Genomic DNA, 20,587 nt, shown 5'->3' on the forward strand with positions numbered 1-20,587 from the left:
ATCGATGGTATGGAAGGGCTGAAAGCGATAAATTATTGATTGGATCGATTTATTATCGACTACGGTAAGGAGGCGTCGCCACTGTATGTCACGTGATTTTGTCGCCATATTGTTGCTCAAGGCTCGCACAAGGAACTTCTGAGGGGTCAAATTTGTTGAAGTTTCAAAATGGTGTTCTTCGAAACTTGTGGACCGAATGAAGCCATGGTTGTATCAGGTATTTTCGTAAAACTTTATATTTTAACATTTGTGCTTTTGTGGTAAAATTCATAGAGTCAAAAGCGTGGAATTAAATCGAATATTTTGCAGGTGTTTTGTGCGTAAAGCTAGATTGCATTGAAAGTGAATCACACAATGCATGATGTCGAGCGGTTATTTCTCCGTTTCTTTTGCAGGCGTCTGCCATAGCAAACCAGCATTAGTTGCCGGTGGCCGTATATTTGTGTGGCCCTGGATTCAAAAGTTGCAGAAGTAAGGAAATTTGTGATTCCGTGAACAATATTGTACGCATGCTATTGTAATGTCAGCATTCTTGTCATCGCTAGTAAATGCATGAAGCAGAAAGGTATCTTCGATTACGCCTTTCAGAAAGTAAAAAAAAAATTGATTTTCATGACCTGCATCTGTTGGAAATGGTGAAGTTTATGTTTCACTGTACGAAATTATTGATTGTGTGCGAACATACGCAGTTATCTGTTATGTTTGTTTACGTCGACATGTCGCTGACTTCAGTCAGGTCAAAGACTTTATTAGTGGAAGACTGATGGTCACGTTATACAGGCGGTCGATCTTTTATTGCTCTGCAACCGTGGGGATCATTCATTTGAAGTCAATTTTCAAGAAACAATTAGTCAAGCGATGCTGCTTTTTATAAAGAGCAGGGCCGGGTTGTTCGAAACACGGATTAAAAGTTAACCGAAGTGTTAATTTTTCTTGCAGAAAAATGCTTTTTACTGCTTACGTTTTGTGTAGTTTGAGCTTAGTCAGGCTCAAAACTGAAGGACAAACATTATAAACAGAAAACTTAACCGAAAAGTTACAAACTGAAATCAAAGTTCTTGCTAATCCTGCGTTAGCTTAATTGGGCTTTGAACAACCAGGCCCAGATGACAAGTTTCCCCAAAATAAATCTACAATGTACATCAAGGAATAAACCCTCAGCCTCTATACATGCTCTGACGACAATCATTGCCATGGTGGAACCTGATTTGGGGAGCAGATCTTTATTAGAGTACCAGTATTAACACCTGCTTTCAGTGTTATGTGCATACTACGCAACTCTTTTGACCACCTTTCGACATGCCATCTTTTAACGTGCTGTGCAAATGGCTGAAAGACCATTTAACTGTGAAACTTGCAACATTTCCGGTTATTAGCAGAGGAAAGGACAAATAATAACTACTTAATAACCGAGTGTGAGGTCGTTACGGGAAAATCTCAAACTGAAGCCTTGCCGTATTGACCGAGCGATAGCGAGGTCAATACGGTAGGCCGAGGTTTGAGATTTTCCCGTAACGACCGAACAGTCGAGGTTATTAACTTGTTTATTATATGGCTCATGAATTAAAGAAAAGGAAAAAATTATTCGAGCGGAAGTCGTCAATTTACATCTGGCGATGCGTGCGTTTACCGATTCATTCATCGTCTCAAACCCAGGGCAAAACTATGCAGTCAGTGAACTTCACCACTGTATTACGTCTTCCGTTAAAAGTACACATTTCTTTACGGGAAAAATGATTGTCCCAGCCTCAAAAAGGTATTTTAGTATCGTGGTGCCACAACTTGATGGGGGAGTTTTTCCAACTTTTGTGGCAAAACGCCAACGCATATAGAAAAGACAGAAAGTGCTTCAAAATAGTCGAAACAAAAGATCTTTCGGTGAAAGAAAATACTAATGCTTCGGAATGCACTGCTCAGAATAACTCGATCTTCACATTTGCTTTCAACAACATACCTTGGCCTTCTTCATTCTGGGATTTACAGATGAACTTTTCAAGTCTTCTGAATGTCTAAAACTTCCTGCAGTTATCAGAAACACTGCTACCGACAGAAACCGCCCGATTGCGTACATCTGATGATCCTGGAAGCTGATATACACTTGCTTGTGTTAAAGCGAGGGAATCTATTTGATGAGAACTGTGACGACGGAGTTCAATACTTCGGTAATTGTTGTGACTAAGATGATAACTTATAAGTTTCTTCGTGGTGTTCTGCTCAGGATGCATGGAAGATCTGCCGATTTTTTTTTCTAGGCGACTTCGACAAACTTTGATTGTTTTTCACTAGTGCCCGCCAAGGTTACCGGCTGGTAAGTCAAAAACGACTTCTATATAAATTTTATTAAGGAAAAAAATCTTTAAACTTTTAGCTAATCGGAATTAAATTTACTTTCTCTTGCCGTTTTTAATCGGCTTTCATCGTTTCAGTGCGCTTGAATTTTCAGAACTGGGCTCTTCCTAATTTGCATAATCCGTAATCGGCCCGTGGGCATTACGGCTGCATAATGACCGCTCAGATCTCGCTCTTAGCCAATCAGAGCGCGCGTTATATCGGCCACAAGCCAAAGCCATATAATAAATAATAATTACTAACCTCAAATTTAAATCGCTTAAGAAGAATGTGGACTTTGCATGTTTCCCGATTTACGGATAAATCAGACTATTTGAATGTAGTCGATTGCCTTGCAATTGTGACTTCCGGTAGAATTGGGCCGCTACTGCTCAGTTGTTATTTGAAAGATGTAGACATTAGAACCGAAACAGTAGATTTTTCTCTCACAGAATGTTTTCTTGATACTCCTAGCCTTACTCTGATGTCAAATAAATCCATCTTGCATGACTAAAAGTTGAGTTCGACTGTAAAGAAGTCTGTTGTGCTTACTTTTTTTATGTAGTCCAGGTTACATAGCATGTCGAAAGATGCTCAAAAGATGTCGCTTATGCACGTAACATTGAAAGAGCGTGTGATGTAAGATATCAAAATGGAGATGTTCTTCTATGTATGAAATGGCTATGGGATAAAAACGTAAGGATGCAAGGTTACAAAAACATAAAACAGTGTGCAAAAAAAGAAAGAAAAAATTGAATGCGTGCTGCTTACCACTACATCATATTTATACTTTACACTAAGATAAAGATGAGCTTTTTCTATGAGAAATCTAACTACACGAGTCTCAGCTATTTTATAGTGTCAATAAGGTTTGTGCCTTGTGATTGGTTCTGTACTTGTTTTGCATAAGGCAAATGTACTGTGAGCACAAGTCACAAATATTCTAAGAGTTTGTTTGAAAATAACTTTGGATTTTGTAAAGTATCATTCCCTTTACTCTAAAATCATGGAATTAATTAATATCCATATGGTTTGCCTTTAGGATCTCTCTTAACACAATGACCTTGAATGTTGAATCCCCACGTGTCTACACTCGGCATGGAGTGCCAATCTCGGTGACTGGAATAGCTCAAGTAAGACAACCAATGTGTAGATGGCAAACTAATAGATTTTAAGTTAGGCTCTTATTTTCAACTCTTACTTTCGAAAGTTGTTCAAATAATTTATTTAGTAGTTTTACTTGAGGAGAGACAAGAGGGTCCCATTTAGATGTCCAGTGATAGTGGTTTTGTTTATTGAGAGTTTCCACAAAAAGTGGCTCTTTAACTGAAACCACCAGAAAATAAAGATGCCAGCAAATGGTTAACAAGTTATTTACAAAGTTAAATGATTAAATATTGGAAAAAGGAAGAAAAATTCACGAAAAGATATTTAGCCTTATTTCATGTGGAATTGCAGTTTGTCTCAAGTGGTCAAAGTGTCCAGTGAGCAAGCATTGCAAGAAGCTTAACTTTTAGTCATGTTCATCTTTCTGTTAAGAAGATGACTGTCTTTGCTAGAGGTGGGTTTTGAGATGATTAAAAAATCTGATTTGAGTTAAGAAGTCTCTGGATTTGTCAGTGAGGGCAGGCCAACTGAAATGACATGTAAGCAGCTGCAGTTGAACTGTTATTATTCACTGTCCTGTGGACTGTGGACTGTTCCCTTTGCAGTTGATCCTCTCCAGGTTGCACAATGAGTGTCTCACACAATACTGGGTCAATCAAATCGCATTGTATGCGGTCATGTTATATGAAAAATAATTCCATTTGCAGGTGAAGATTCAAGGCCAGAATCAGGAAATGTTATATGCAGCTTGTCAGCAGTTTTTGGGGAAAAGCCAAGAGGAAGTCCGTTCTGTTGCCTTGGAAACACTGGTAAGATTTCCATAGACTGACGATCCATTAGCAGTCACATTATGTTTGTAGCAAAAAACAAATTCGATATCATACTTTTTCTTTATAAGATCATGTACATGTACATCAAATGTGCCACACGCATAACCTATATTATATCATTTACTAATCACTTGTGTGGTTGACCGTGGACCTGGAGTTAACATCATTGTTAATAATTGTTGGATGTTGTCCTTCAGTAGCATTTTACTGAAACTGGCAAAAGTTCTATTGAGGCCTTACACTACTGTAAAATTGATATCATTTAAAAATCGAAGCTTTCGCCAATCCACGGCATCATCCCGATGATGCCGTAACATCATTGTTAACATCATCATTATTGTCAGTAATATCATTGTTGTTAACATCATTTTTGTAGGAAGGCCATCAAAGAGCCATCATGGGTACAATGACTGTGGAGGTAAAAACAATCAAATTTACTTTATTTTTGTGCTGTATGTTGTACTGAGGACATTACCTTTCTAACACTTCAGAAATATTATATTCATGATCATAGTTGCTCTAAATTGCATAAATGTACGTGTAAACCATGATTAAATTCATGGCATTGTTTAAAAGTTTCATATAAAATTGCAGAACTTTAGCTTACCTTGATGTTTGTTTTAAAATAGGAAATCTACAAAGATCGAAAGAAGTTCTCTAAGAGTGTGTTTGAGGTACTGATTAAAAACTGGTTTGTTCTATTTTTATTGCTAGAGAATGTTAGAAAGTTGCTGAAAAATGTACTGGCAATCAAACAAAACATTATTCATTAAACTGCTGTGTACATTTCATGGCTAATAGCAGCCAGCAATTCAGCTGTAACATACACTGTAGGCCCTTTGAAATTTGGCATTTAATGAGTTGCCCAGTTGATGTGAATTGTCGGTGATCTAAATTATTTAACTTACAGTAAGTGACTTTTTGAGGTTTTGTTTGGGACAAGAAGATGGTAGTATAGGTGAGATACATGTATATCAGTTAGTGCTGCCTTATTAGCTTGGTTTATAGAATGAGAAGATGCTGTTTCCATCCAGGCTGCCATTCCTTCCCTGAAAAGACAAAAGAGACTCTTCAGAAGCAAGGGCATTCTTTTGGTTTGGGTGTCTAATTTCTTGCAACAGCAAGTGCAATTTTTTTCCTCTCTGAGTGCAAAATATAGGAGTGCTGTCTTTGAAGCATTTTTTACTAAGAACTTGAATGTTTTATTTTCTGTTTAGGTAGCATCATCTGATTTGGTAAACATGGGAATCAGTGTTGTAAGTTACACAATAAAGGACATACGTGATGAAGAGGTATGTGATACATTGTACAAAATTAATATTAGTAACTTACAGGAACAATAAAGAAATCTGACCCAATTTGATTATCACCTCAGAGAAAGAATGGCATCTGCATTCAGTGTTCTGAAGGATTAATAATGCTAGTAGATAGAGTAGTTAATGTTTTATTTAAGAAATGGTAAGCATGCAGCATGCTTTCGATGCCAGAAAAGTTTTACAAAGAAAGCTTGTGATGAATTTTATTGTCATCAAATCACTAGAAAATTCTCTCTAGAATTCCCGCAATGCATTACTAACCTTGAAAGGTTGATACAGACCAGTTTGTTGTTTTTTGGTCTGTCTCCGAGTGCTGAGTGCCTTTGTTCAACCAGCTGAATCAACTCCTGCTCGCTTAAATTCGCAAATCTCTTAGGTGGAGGCCCTGCAAAAAAAGTAAGCTCAAAATTAGGTAGCTCACAGGAATAATATTCCTCATCTCTGGAAGAATTATTAGATTTTTCCATATTTTAGGAGAAGAAAAATAGGAATTATGTTTTACAAACAATTGCCAAGAAAAAGTACAAATGAACAAACTGACGTGAGTGTGCAACCTGCGGGCAAATGGAGCGAGCGCATTAGCCCATCAGAACGTGTCCTTCGCTAAGGCTATGTTATAATTATCCTTATTGGCACCACTTGATATATAGATTATCCAGTGGACAATGTTATCCAATCTTTACACCAGCAGTCATGTCTGACAGTATTGACTATACTTTCATATAGACTGTTTTGTGAGTTAGACAAGAAGATAAATCAATATCAATATAGTAAGCGTACACTGTATATTTGTTACAGGGATATCTGCATGCTCTTGGAATGGCCAGGACTGCACAGGTCAAGAGAGATGCCAGAATTGGTGAGGCAGAAGCAAAGAGGGATTCTGGAATTAAGGTAGGATTTGTACTAACAATAATATTTCATTCAAAGTATTTTTTGACTTTGGTATATATTAGTAATTTTAGTTTTTCTTTGTAAGCCTTTAACAAAAATTTTGACAAATATCCACTACCGATAGTCTTATTAATTACAGCACAACACATTGTGCATTATTATTGCTCACTTTGGGCCAAATGTACAGTAAGACAGGTTACTTTGAACTTAGGTTTCAGATTTGCATGCTTTATGTTTTGAGCATGGAAAATTGTTAAAATGGTAAAACAATGATAGTCTTGGAATGTCTCTCAGGTGCATTAATATTGCAAGTTTAATCTTCATATCTGAGTAATGCAGCCATTGCACTTACAGACTAACAAGTCATTTGAATTCATTGTAGGAAGCACTAGCTGAAGAAGCTCGCCAGAGGGCCAAATTTGAGAATGACACTGAAATTGCTAAAGCCAAGAGAGATTATGAGTTAAAGAAGGCAGCCTATGACATTGAAGTTCAAACTAAAGTACGTAAAGCTCATACTGTAGACTAGTTGTTGATGTTAGGTGGCTGTGATTTAGTTGGTCAGTGCTTTTAAATGAACATTCATTGAATTCTGCTTTATGCCTTTGAGAAGCATAAAAAAGCTACGTTAAGTCTGCTCTTGGATTTGCTTTGATCAGTACAGCAGCTCTCTCTTGCCTCCCTATAAATGGCAGTCCTTAAACTGCAACGATGCAATGATGAAATCTACTCATTGACAATTATATGAAATTCTTGCTTTGGAAAACAATACTTATTAATGTGGGTTGGCTTTTTGTTTTGTTTAGGAGTAGTACTTCATAATTTTTCAAGGAATAGAAGTGTAAAGAGTACAGTCATTTACTTATTTGACATTATACTACTGGCAATTAAATGATGGTGATGGTGACAAAGTTCATATTTTGATCAATGCAGAAAGCTCAGTCTGAATTGGCCTATCAACTTCAGGCTTCCATAACAAAACAGAAAATCAAAGAAGAAGAAATGCAGATCAGGGTTGTGGAGAGAGCACAGCAAATTAATGTTCAGGAACAGGTACATGTAATAAGTGATTAACAGGGTGCAAAGCATACCAGATTTTCAAAAGTTGTAACTAGTCCCCCTCCCCCCCCCCCCAAAAAAAAATTGTTGCTACACTAAGCGTGATTAACAAAATAATTCAAAATTCAACTAATAATTCCATCTCTCTCACCAAAAATGTCCTCATAAAACTTATCTTGCCCATTGAGCTAGCAAAGGATAAACTCCCAGCCCTGGGCTATTGGACATGACTTTCTTTGCGTGCTGACTAAAATGATTCTGAAATAGCAAGGTAGTCAGTGGTGAGCTCAGTTGTGCCCTCTGGGTGTTAGCATCACAACTGAATGCTCCAGCCCTCACAATCATTCTGTTCATGATCATTTGGTAAGAGACAATCTATATCCTTTTTAAATTCAAAATAAGTCTAGTTTAAGTAAGAAGTGATCTTACTTAATTGTTTAATTGCTTGTATAATTATGCTTATCACTTAACCTGTCTTTGTTTGGTCTCTTTTACAGGAAATTTCCCGTAAAGACCGTGAGCTTGAGGCTACCATTAAACGGCCTGCTGAAGCTGACAAGTATAAGATGGAAAAACTTGCTGAGGCCAATAGGTAAAGCAATAAGTACTAATTGAAAAAAATTATTTCATAACAACTTAGTGATTTTTAACACGACCTGAAAAGATGTATTATGGTATAGGTGTCAGTTAAATTAACTTGTTTGTGACTGTTGCTACACGTAGTGTAATGCATTAGAAGGTTTTGCACAAATTTGTGACTGCTACGGTGAATGAACTTTATTAAAAAATGAAGAAAACGTTTTTTTCTTTTGCTATCCACTTATAGAGACACCAGTGAAAAAGTTTGGGAAAACAAGAAATGTTGTTTAAGTTCTCTTAAAATTTCTTAAGTGTTTCTGTAACTAGATAGAAACATGGAGAAAATGTTTCCAATTTTGTTTTGGAGAACATTGCAAGAAAAAAAAGGAAAGTCATTCATGTATTTCCATGATCAAAGTGTGAATTATATTTGCTTAATATGCAATCATTATTACATGAACAGCTTGCAGTGCTAGTTCTGAGTTTCTACTGAGTTCAAGATGCACAGCTTTGAACTTGCACTCTCTTATGGGATGTTTTCTAATGATATTTATTTTGTGGTCAGAAATCGTGTGGTACTGGAAGCTGAAGCCAATTCAGAGGCCATTAAGGTTTGAAGAATCCACCTTACTTTCTAACCCTGCCTTGTTGCTTGTCTTCCATTTTTCAGTGTCAGCTTTTTGTACAAGTTGGACTCGTCCAACAATTTTTTTCATTGTTGTTCATTCTTATCACTTGTCTGCTAGATGGTTTATAGCTGCTGATCTCTCATATTGATATATTCACTTGACTGTTAACAGGTGACGGGTGAAGCTGAAGCTTTTGCCATTGAAGCTAAAGCCACAGCTGAGGCAGAGCAGATGGCCAAGAAAGCAGATGCATGGAAAGAATACAGAGAGGCCGCTGTTGTTGACATGGTCTTAGCTACCATGCCAAAGGTAACTTCTACATACTGAACGTCAAAATTTATCCTATGGATGCTCTAGATACAGTTTTTCATAGTGGTAGTTGGCCTGTTATTTATTGTTAGGTAATCTCTGGCAAGTTTTTTGCACCCTGAAGATAACAGTAATGCTGAGACATTGGTTAATTTATCCAACATTTTAGTACCCAGAGAAAAGCTTACTTCATCCATAAGTTTAAGAAGTTACCAAAAATTAATCATTCAAGTTGTTTATAAGATAAAGGACAATATAAAGATGATTACTATTATCAAGTGATCTTTTTTGAAAATCTTTGGGAGTCTGGGTCAATTTTTTTTGGCATCTTTGCAAATCCCCTTTGGGTTTTTTTTTTGTGGAAATTTAATTTGGGTTTATCTCACTGGAATGAATTTATGAAGTTGAACAATTCCCTTTTCCCACTGTGTTGCTTGTAGTCAAGTCTCCCCCTCAATACTTTTCCCAAGGTATGGTCTGTTTATTATTTTGAATCTTCAGAGAGAAGGTTAAGAAAAGTACGGAATTGATTAGTTTACTTATGAAGGCTGGAGGTCTTTATTATATGTGGCACACAAATCACGCTCATGATTTTGCATTGTTAGATTGCAGCTGAAGTTGCAGCACCACTTTCTCAGTGTAAGAAGATTGTGATGGTGTCAAATGGCAAGTGTGACCTTGGAGCTAGTAAAATCACTAGTGAAATCCTGGAGATTGTCGCCAATTTGCCAAAATCAGTGGAGGCACTTACTGGCATTGATATCAGCAAGGTAAGAATATAATTAAAATATATATACTGATACGATAAAAAAAAAAACTTAGAAGAGATTACTTTTTTGATGGACAGTATTTGTGGAGTTAAGGTAACATCAAGGTAAGGTAAAGCATTTATTTATACACAATAACATTTTCCTACTGTTAGTAGTAGGTACCTTGCAGTTTAGCCACAAATGAAACATGAATTTTAATGACATACAACACGCGCAACTGATTTACTTATACACGTTCTATCATGATCTAAGGACCTACATTGTATGTGAGCCCAATAACCAAACTACACCCAATTTCTGGTAAAACCTGTTGAGGTACAGGTTTTACCATGGGAACGCACTAGACTGGTTACCAAGATAAAGAAAATAGCTTTTTGTTGACAAGAAGACAACCCTGATGGTATAATGTTGCCCTGTTAGCTGTATTTTCCACAGAGGCACAAGACTCGGCCATAAGATGCAAAATATATCTACTGTGTATGTCTACAGTTCTTAACAGCAACTTTATTATTATTATTTTGTTTTTGTTTTCCAGGCAATGAAGCTGAGCAACAGAGTCTAGATGGCTTGATGTATTGTTCAATTTGATGAAATCTTTCAAATTAATGACATTTTTACTTAACGAGTCAATTTCAGTAGGCTTGCTATTGTTGTTAACTTTAGAGCAATGTTATATGTTTAGTATGTAGTGTACTGTTTATGAAGCACTAGGCGTAATGAGCTTCATAGTAGAAGAGTTCACATAATTATTTGTTTATTATCTCTGCTGAGGTGTAATTTTGTAATTTACTTCTAGTTTAAGAAGACGTTTAACGGTAGCTAAGCCTCAATAACTAGCCGCCTGTTTATTGTAAGTATCATTGTTTATATCAAGCTTGTACTACTGCATTGCCAAAGCAGGGCTGACAAATGGTAAGATTTTGTGAGACAGCAAAATAAGTGTTTTTTTTTTCTGAGAGCTTGAGACTTTCTCAGTCTTCAAGAGAAGTCTAGACTGAAGCCACATCAAACAAAATAATCAAGATAGCAAGAACTGTGAAATTTGTGAAAATTTTATGTATATGCTTTTGAAGGACCATTTGCCATTTACCATTTGCCACCCCTAAATGCAGATATGATATTACTAGTAACGAACTGAGTCATATCAGCATTTAGACTCCCAAACTGCTGTCCATACATTTTTATCATGCTTCTGGAGTGAGTCTAGCTCTTAGGATGTCTTTCCTAACATCATGGTCAGATCCATTGTGTAGTCTTATGACGAGAAGACAGAACTAACAATATCGTTGTAATTGTGTTCGCGTCGTCTTTTGGCTTCAAAAGATTGTTAATGGGGCAGTAACCAACATGTTATTCCTACAAATAATTTAGTTACGTTGTGTATTAAACTGAAAAACTGAGGAAATAGTGCTTGATTACCAGCAACGTAGTTTGCAATAAATTTTCAGAGTTTTTGGCATACTGTTATCCACCATGAAACAACGTGGTGTGCGTCGAGACACTAAGATTAGCTATATTATATTAGAAGTGGCTTATCAATAGGGCAGGCAGTGGTGTTAAATGTAAACAGTTGTTACTAACGCCCAAATGTATCGTCTGTCTTGAGATAAAATAATACATTTAACTTGTATTTAGAGTAATTTATTGCAGACCCTGGGGTTAAATAATAAGAGCCTGTGATGGCAAACAATATGGCTCCTTGTCTGGAAACATTCTAGCCGCGTAGCTGGCGTTTCCAAAAAAGAACGCGAAGGGAACAAAACTTCTAGCGAGTGCAAAAAATAAGGAGCAGGGGGAGGGGGTTACCCCCTTCCCACTTCTCCCCATTTTTTCTCACCCCAGGCGCGCTCCTTCGCTCGCCCGCTTGCTCGCTCGCTTGCTCGATCTTCGCTGGAAAAGGAAAGGAAACGGCTGCTACACAGGATAGAAGCATTCGGGCTACTGGATGGAATGCCGTGAAATGTACACTCTTTAATAGGCTATACGGGAAGATCAAGGTTTTCTGTCGAAAGTGGTATACAGGAGGCGGCGCCTCCCCGTGTAAAACTTTGTTGTGTTCCTTCAACTGAACTCGGTTGTAGAGCACCGAAATCATGAAGAGCATCGCCCTATCACTTCCCGCAAAACCGCCTGCTCTTGGAAAAAAGCGGTGGGAAAACGCGTAGCGTAAGGGCCGATTTACACGGTACGACTTCGTCGCATGCGACAAGCTTACAACAGGCCTAGGAAATGACTAAGCACCATTCACACGCGCATGAAATTTTTGACTTGAAAATGACTTCTTTACTCCAGAGCGATATTAATTTTTCAGTTTCCTCTTCAGGAAAAGATGTCTTTGCTTTTGCCGGCTTTTGTACTGGACGGTGACTTGCGAACAACAAGTTCGTCCGCCATTTTGACCCAAGAGAACTTCACCTTTCTCCCCTACTCGGAAGAAATTTGTCACAAAATACGTCAGTTTGAACTCATTTCGGCTACGATTGTCGCAGCATTTTAAAACATGTTTTAAAATCCTACGAAATTTTTTGTGACGAATACGACAGTCGTAACCGAGTTGTAGGCTTCATTTACACGAACCAATTGATGTCGTAGGCCTGTCGTAAGCTTTTCTCATGCGACAAAGTCGTACCGTGTGCTGTTGTTGTTGTTCGTCCTTCGTAGTCGAAGGTGACCATGAGATCTAGTTGGCTGTTGAGCTGGTACGGTGTGTCCGAAGGTGGCAGATGAGGCCAATCCGGGCAAGGAAGCCTTTACCACGGGTAGGGCAGAAGTGGGTAGGCGCTGTACTGTTGGTGGCTCTAGCTTTGCATGCTGCCCGTTTCTGCTCAGCTTGAAGGGACCTGCGCTCCTCTGCTGTGTGGGCTCCTTTGATGATGAGATGGCGCCAGGAGGGTCTGTCCGGGGCGAGTGACTCGTGGGAGTCAGTGCTGATGTTGAAGTCTTTCAGGGAGCTCTTCAGGCTATCCTTGAAACGTTTTCTTTGCCCTCCGATTGTGCGCTTGCCCTGACAGAGTTCACCGTAGAGAAGCTGCTTTGAAATGCGATCGTCTGGCATGCGAGTGACGTGGTCTGCCCATCTCGGCTGGGCCTTGCGCATGATGGTTATGATGCTCGGGAAGTTTGCCTGCTTCAGGACCTCCGTGTCGGGTACTTTGTCCTACCAGCGGATGTGGGGAAGGGTTCGGAGGCATCTGAGATGGAAGTGGTTAAGTTGTTTTTTGGCCTCAACACACCAGCGCAATGCACCAGGGAGGGGGAGTTGAAATGATTTTTCGATATTCTTCTGTCTTGCAAAACAGCATGTTCTGTAGTCAAATCAGCTTTTGCGTCCGGGACTTGACCTGAGAGGCGGTGTGTTCAAGTAGCTACCAACCCCCCGGGGGATGGGTGAAAATGAACGTCCCATCGCGGCGAGTGGACGATAATGATGCACAGTATAGAAATACAGTTGGACCCGCAATTTGAACTCAATTATTTTCGACTCACACCCATTTTAGTTCGCTCTTTTTTCAGTGACTTCAAACTCAATTATTTCAAATTCCTCGCTATTTCGAACTGGTTTGTTTGTCGCCCTCGCCAAAATGTTCTCCAACTCTAACTGTGCAAGGCACGTTAATGTTTTTATACGGGTAGGTAGCGTTCATATCCACTGTTGCATTCTTATCTGAACAATTTTACGTTCATGGCAATTCAGCAATAGATTTACTCCAATATTAGATCAGGAATAAAGAGTAAGGATTGCCGTTCACATTAATCAGTTAGCTTTTTCATACTCACACATTCAAAGTAAAATTAAGTGAAAAGCACAAATTTTCTCCAAAACTTCTTTTTCTCCATAATTCTGTCCAATTGACCATTCTTAGCCTCTCACGAGCAAAATTTGGCTCGAGGAAGGAATTCATGCATTTTTGGTTAATATAATTCTAATTTCTTCACAGTTACGGGGCGTTAGGTCAAAATGATTTTCAACTTGATGATTTCTTTATCCTTGTAACCTGTGTGCTTGACATATCGAAACTGCAGTCGGAAAGATTTTTTTATGTCAATAATGAATATAAAGGCCTGACCATAAAACAGAGGAGAAGGAAGGCGCAAGTTAAATTTGCCTACAGACTTGCATTGGGTGGCCAAAGGGACTAGAAAACTTTATACGAGGAAAAAAGGCCGTTTCAAGATTACGGCCTTTAATAAATTCCGCGAGGTCAAAAATATATACATGCAAGTTTGAGTACGACCAATTTGCGTTTGGGAGTTCAAGTGGGGAAAAACTACCGCCGACTTGCGAGCAAATTGACTCAAATCGTCTTCTCTTGACGCAAGTCATACATATCCTTTATTAAAAGTGTCAATCCAAAAGTCAATCTAGTGCACACAAGTTGCCACTAATTAGGCCTTCGCAAGAGTGACAATAAATCAGGTAAACTACGTCAGGGGCACCCAACGGATCGTTTCGCTAAATTATCTGTTCGGAAGGCCTTTAATCCCCCCTGATTTTCTTAAGAGAATTGTCACCTCGAACTTTCGTGATATGAGAAATTCAATGTCTGTTGTTTTCGGATTGTTAAAAATGTGGTTTTGGGTACCGAAAAAAGGTCAGTTATCATTTTCGGAAAGGCGATAAGACCTAAGGTTTTCGGGAAATGGACTAAAAAGCCCTAATAAATTCGAGAACACTCAAGTTCCCCTGGAATAACCGAACAGATAAATTTTTTTTAGCGCAACCTAAAATTAACCCACAGAGCTTTAAAAGTACTCCAGATGGCCTAAAACAGCGTTTTAAAGAATTGGAGAGAAAACGGTCGTTGGGTGCCCCTGTTACTTGTGGAAAGTTGAATTTAATGAATAATATCATTCATTTCGAAACAAATTAACAATGCCTATACAGTGGATTATTCTGTTATCACTCAGCTAAAATAATTGCATGTGACTATTTCTTTAACTTTCTCTTTGATTTAAGATTCTTTCCCTTCGTCACACGAGCTCCTTTTTTGATTGGTTTGAATTTCACAGATTTCTTAATTTTTCTCTCTTGCACGGTTGTTCGATGTTTTGTTTCTTTGGTGGATTTTTTTGTTGCTTTTGTGTCATGAACTGTTTCGGAATGCTTCCTCTTTTTTCCGAGTTTCGTCGTCCTATCTTCCTTGGACTTCCTTTTACAGACTTTTGGGAAAAGCTCTACAGTAAAAATAAAACAAAAACAAAAACAAAACAGGCAATTAAACAACTGAAAAAGTTACTTTTAAATCAAGAGTTTGAACGGAAAAAATCCGTTAATTGTAGGTTCATTCACCAAACGCTAATGCAGTTAGAATTGAAAACCTCAAAATGTTTTACAACACAGGGTTTTGTGCCAATGACTGAATTCACAAACAAAGAAAAATGAATAAAACACCTTCTGCATTGCGCAAAGCTAGCTCTTCTGTAGTTTGGCCCACGTTGATCAAAAAGGAGTATAGATATGTACACTATATAAAGCCCGATTTACATGGAACGAAGATGATCCAGGTTGTGCTAGGATCATCCTCTTTCCATGTAAAGGGGACCTAAAGGATGCAATCCTTTCAAATTGCATCCTATTCTTTAGTGTGAGGCGCCATGTCTTACCAGGGTCTGGTTCCTCACCAACCTCCTCTCTGTACCAATCAGCATCGTCACTGTCCATGACGTCACCTGTATCCATGGCTACGTCATCTGTTAAAGAAAACCGTTGTTTGTTTAACTTTTTAAAGGAGCTCAATCACGGTTTGCGCATCTTGAAAAGTTTAGCCTCAATTTTTCAAATTCGTCTTTTGTAATTTTCAGGTTTCCTACTATTTAAAGGTAACTTTGTATGTGGCCAAAATAACTCAAAACACCGTGACTGAGCTCCTTTAAGGTTGCAACATTACCAAACACCAAGATTACTACAAATATGGGTCAGCCAGATACCGAAATTTGTTGACCCTTTTTGTCCTTTTAACTAGACCACAGTGCAGAGACAAAAGCCCAATGTGATAATAGAGTCAACAGAAAAAGCACAATCAAGCCTTCCCTCCTTACAAACCTGCATCATCAGCATCTTTCTCCACCTTCTGTTTTTTCCTTTGACCTTCAATACTTCGAGCTCTGTGTGATAAATAACACATTAACACATAAACGCCTTTGTAACCTAAGGTGTTCAGGAACTAATGTTGCTAGTGGAGGTGTTAATTAAGTAGCAGGTGTAATTTAAAGATACTATTAAATAATCCAGGTTTTGCAATTTTGTTTTGTCACAACTCCTAACAGAAATGTTTACTTAAAGGAGATGTTCCTCGCTGCACTCAACAGAGTCTCGTTCCCTTGGGAACAAGTGAACAGACTTATTTTAAAGTATGAGTTCTCAAATTACTCAATACTTTCCAGACAGAATGATAACTTACTTGTTCAGAGCTTTTTCTTTTTCCTTTCTTTTGATATTCTCTTGTTGCTGTTTTTTTCTCTGCTCCTTTAACTTCCTGGTATTAAATAATTAAGCGCTAGTAAGACACTTGTTATCAACATTTAGTGTGAAAAAAGGTACCCATGAAGGCCACACAACAAGGAGTGTAACATACTATCTACAATCTGTTCTCACATAATAAACTGAGCACGTGATTTTCAGCATATACCTTGCTTCTTCTTTCCGTTTCTTCATCTCTTCTATTTCCTCAGGTGTCTTTTTCACTTGATAAAAAAAAACAACAACATAAAACACCAAGTGTTAGCATGTTAAGTCCATAGAATGTATATATACAGGAAATAAAAAGTTATATCTAATTAGCAATGCAACTACAACATAAAAAATACGTCCGCAATGCATACACTTGTCGGCCATTTAAAAATATTTGTTGAACACTTGACAAAGTCTAGTGAAGCTGAATTGAAGTCCATTATGATATGAACTCATGAGTCAAATTTATATCAAAGTGATCTCCATGTATGTCACAAAACAAAATATACTTGCATAGTGAGAAAGGCCAAATATAAAAAAATCTACGAAAGAGAAAACGCACATTTCATGATTTCTACAAGTTGTCATTGGTAGGGTTGACCTGGAACTGAGTAGTTGTGATTGTAGTGACAGTCATGTTAGAGGGACCACATGTTATTGGGCTCAACTTGGGTTTCACTCAAGAACTCCTCAAGACTGTGTGACTCTCATAAACCCAGCAACAGACAAAAGGACAAAATTCATGTTCAAATAGACAAAATCCTTTAATTCTGACAATGGGTCACCTATAACTCAACACAATTATAGTCAAAGCAACTAACTAGACTGAAGTTCTATGCTATAAAAAAATTTGCTTGGAATATTCATCTCCATTATTTTAGTGCATGCTTTTCATCCAGAGCTGAACTGCTCAATGTTATGTTAAGCCATAAAGTACTAACAATAATATTAAGTACACTTTCTTGATTTTCAACAGTCTGCAAACGAGATATATGTATTTATATATTTATCAATCTCACCAAATTCATGAAAAAGAACCTCTCCTGAACACAATCCTTCTTCAATCTTCACAAGCTGGAGCAACATTCGAGGCCCAAGCTGAAAACAGTAAGAAAAATTTTAACAATATGTTGCAGGGTAAGGCTAAATTGTGTTTAGGTCGTGGGTCATAGGTTCTGGGTCGTGTGTGAAGATAATGCAAGATTTTATTAGTACATAGGTTCAAAAATTAAAACACAGCTGGGCACTTTTTGGCAGAGCTACATCCCTTAAATATGGGACAGATGGATGGATGAATGAAAGAGGAAACAAACAAGGAAATCAGAACTAAGATAGGAAATCCCAGCAAGCAAGTATTTTTGTAATTATACCTCTGTAAGTCTAATTGCACTCTGTTGTGCCTTAGCATTGCCTCTTCCTGGCACATTCTGTGGTAACGTGACTCTGGAGTCAGCAGGCTCTTCACCTTCACTCTCTGAACCATAACCACACCCACCTCTGTTGAAGCACAACAACTATGTAGTAGAATCTAATACAAACAATAAACTGATAACAGCTTTATAGTAAGTGACGTACATAAGACACATTATTCATTGCAGTATTGCACCTGTGCAATAATTTCCTGTACAGTTGACCACTGTTAGTCTAGTCAAACTCCCTTTAATATAAAAAAGACTGGACAAGTTCAAGCCAAAACATAATGATGCCATAACACTGGGAGGGTGTCATTCAAACAAAGTGGTTGTAACATATTAAATTACTAGTTTGCCCTTTCTCCATTTTAATTTCAATCCATTACTCAGCCAAATCAAAAACGTTTCAAAACTAACAAAAACAACTACTTGAACTTCTTTGCATAAACAGGCTTACATATTAAGAGACGCTGTTTGGCAAAAAAAAATTATGCACATGTCAAGTGAATTAATTTTTCATATAACATTAATTACAGCACAGTGTTACCTTAAGACATAATCACTGATGTCACTTAATTGTGACATGTTGGGAAGTTTAGTCTGGATCAGTTTTTTCACTCCACGGCTTATTCCAATAGGTGCAGCTTGAATATTACTGCAAGAGGAGAAAATAATTGACGTGAAATCAAGACTGTTTGTTACCTTCTTCCCTTTATCACTAACTATTGATGGATGTAATGACAAGTATTCTTTTCAATAAAAATAAAAAATTTACAAAGCCAAAAAAACTACCACTTAATCATAAACAAATTAAACACTAAGAGTGGCTATCAATACTTACTAATGTCTGAAGTCAATGGTTTTTGTATCTGAGTTGTAACTTAGTAAGACACATCTTCTGATCTCTGAGAGCTGAACCTGCAGCAAGACATGGAAAACACTGCCTTAATTAACTTATGGACACAAAACTTGGATGTTGTCACCTACATGAGTTGCATAAATTATACATGTAGTAAGCTTACCAATTACACCATCAGGTAACTACATTGTATATACATGTACATTGTAGAAAAAATGCCCTCAAATAGTCATTTATTCATCTGGCAATAATTCCTTATCAGGCTTGGTCTAATGATCTGGAAAGCAGGGGTAAAATCCCATTCATGAGGATGTACATAGCAGTACATCCTAGTCACTTCATGCTACAGAAACCAGTGGTGCTGGCCTGATCAATCACTACTAAATTAAATATAATTTTCATTTTTACCTTTTGGATGTTTATTGAAGGAAATAAGTTCTGGAACATTGTCGTCATGAGTTTCATTGGGAGACTGTCAGCAGAAAAACCATTCAACACCAACTGAAATAAAAAATTTTAAATAATACTGTCACGCACTGTAATTAATTATTTACACGTTATAAAAATGTCTTGAGAGTTTCCTTGAGAAACTCATATATACCTTACCAGGGGTGGTCTTTTAAATTGACTTCCATATGTCTTGGGTTTCTTGAGTAAAGACACCACATCTTTTGTCAAAGAATACTGCCATAAAATCAAGAAAGACACATATGTCTTAGTTCACTAAAACTAAGCACCATAACATCAGACTAGAAAAATATCACAGCTTATTTATCACAGCTTATTTCTGTAAATGCAAAAATTAATATGGCTATTGTACATGTACCTCTTGAATTTTGAAAGTCAGTGTTGGTCCCCTGGGTATGCGACAAAACCTCTAGAGATAAAAAAAAACAAAAACAAAAACAAAAACAAAAACAAAACAAAACAAAAAACAAAAAGAAGCCTTACATAAATATATGCCCTGGTAATTATTCAGTCTAGTATTGATTGTCCAAACACAGAGACGGCTCAGATTGATTGGCTCATCTAAAGTTCACATAATAAATTCATGAATCAACATTAAAACTACAATATAAGACCAGAAAGAGTATGATTGAATAAATGACACAAAAATCTGAGGTATGACTGTAATGCTTATAACTAAATTATTAGTTTTCACTGATTGATATTTATTATTCTAAGTTTTAGACTTTCAATATGTTAACATACCAGGTATGACCCCATTTCAGTTTTAGACAACATCAGCAAGTGTGTCACACTAAGAGGTCCAGCCACATTCACAAAATCCTTGACAACATTTTTCTTGTTCACCTAGTATTGACAGATATCATAAATAAACAAATCAATGTGACTGATCATTACAAGTTTAATTAGGGACACTTAATATTATATAATTAGCTTAGAAACCTACTAACTTTTAGCTAATAAATGATTAAAAGCCTACTACATTCCCAAATTATGTTTTCGAGGGTGCTATCTGATAAGCAATATTCAAATAACAAATGAATGCACAGTTCTCTAAGAGAAGTCAAATAACTTTACACAGTTAACTCTGATATTAAAGGTGTAGGTCTACTGGCACAGAGTAATATTTTTACAGTACCTTTAACTTAGTAGCAGTATATGGTTCCATTACATGTCTGATGTCTATTTCAAGCTGTAACACAGATTTCCCAACATCACCTCTGTGCATAACAAAACTGTGAGGCACTTTGCTGACCTCTTCCTCAGTTACATCTTGATGGGTCTTTCTCTTCTTCTAAAAACCGAGAACAAATAAACAACACATATTAAAGTTAACGACCATCACTCTGCAAGAAGTCTTAGAAGAATGAAGATTTCTTTCAGAGTTTCAGATTTTTCAAACAGCTTCCACGATAAATAGTTCATGCAAGCTAACAACTTACCCTTCTCGCCTTTCCCATTCTTAAACTACTCGGTAAAATGAATTTGGAAGACTTTAAAATTTGTTTTCTCCACAATGGGACATTGACGCCAACACACGTGCACCAAAAGTTCCAGGCGTGACCTGGGAGGACTG

The 20,587-nt window shown here is 37.3% G+C and overlaps 2 protein-coding genes across 2 annotated transcripts; one reads left to right on the forward strand and one right to left on the reverse strand.

Annotated features, from left to right (window-relative positions):
- Nucleotides 1-103: 103 nt before the first annotated feature.
- On the forward strand, nt 104-13,362 carry LOC145485212 (flotillin-1-like). The gene is made up of 15 exons (XM_081463918.1): nt 104-217; nt 396-471; nt 3,371-3,461; nt 4,143-4,244; nt 4,642-4,683; nt 4,895-4,939; nt 5,483-5,557; nt 6,380-6,475; nt 6,858-6,977; nt 7,409-7,528; nt 8,032-8,126; nt 8,679-8,724; nt 8,914-9,051; nt 9,657-9,821; nt 10,357-13,362. The coding sequence occupies exons 1-15, from the start codon at nt 169-171 to the stop codon at nt 10,381-10,383; spliced, it is 1,287 nt and encodes a 428-aa protein (XP_081320044.1). The 5' UTR covers nt 104-168; the 3' UTR covers nt 10,384-13,362.
- Nucleotides 13,363-14,126: 764 nt separating this feature from the next.
- LOC145485202 (suppressor of SWI4 1 homolog) lies at nt 14,127-20,553 on the reverse strand. Its single transcript, XM_081463907.1, has 15 exons — nt 20,454-20,553; nt 20,150-20,305; nt 19,756-19,857; nt 19,370-19,420; nt 19,150-19,227; nt 18,952-19,044; nt 18,526-18,602; nt 18,232-18,339; nt 17,643-17,769; nt 17,292-17,370; nt 16,451-16,505; nt 16,223-16,297; nt 15,865-15,926; nt 15,426-15,512; nt 14,127-14,996 (listed from the first exon to the last, which is right to left on the reverse strand). The coding sequence occupies exons 1-15, from the start codon at nt 20,469-20,471 to the stop codon at nt 14,749-14,751; spliced, it is 1,416 nt and encodes a 471-aa protein (XP_081320033.1). The 5' UTR covers nt 20,472-20,553; the 3' UTR covers nt 14,127-14,748.
- Nucleotides 20,554-20,587: the final 34 nt, after the last annotated feature.

The sequence above is a fragment of the Orbicella franksi genome, chromosome 1, assembly GCF_964199315.1.
Source record: "Orbicella franksi chromosome 1, jaOrbFran1.1, whole genome shotgun sequence".
Classification (NCBI taxonomy): domain Eukaryota; kingdom Metazoa; phylum Cnidaria; class Anthozoa; order Scleractinia; family Merulinidae; genus Orbicella; species Orbicella franksi.

Coding starts and splice junctions, on each gene's coding strand:
- LOC145485212 (XM_081463918.1), top strand. CDS start 169: ATGGTGTTCTTCGAAACTTGTGGACCGAATGAAGCCATGGTTGTATCA. Junction 472..3,370: donor TGGATTCAAAAGTTGCAGAA/GTAAGGAAATTT, acceptor GTTTGCCTTTAG/GATCTCTCTTAACACAATGA. Junction 6,476..6,857: donor AGAGGGATTCTGGAATTAAG/GTAGGATTTGTA, acceptor AATTCATTGTAG/GAAGCACTAGCTGAAGAAGC.
- LOC145485202 (XM_081463907.1), bottom strand. Junction 17,770..18,231: donor ATCAGTGATTATGTCTTAAG/GTAACACTGTGC, acceptor GTGCTTCAACAG/AGGTGGGTGTGGTTATGGTT. Junction 14,997..15,425: donor TGGTGAGGAACCAGACCCTG/GTAAGACATGGC, acceptor TTTTTACTGTAG/AGCTTTTCCCAAAAGTCTGT.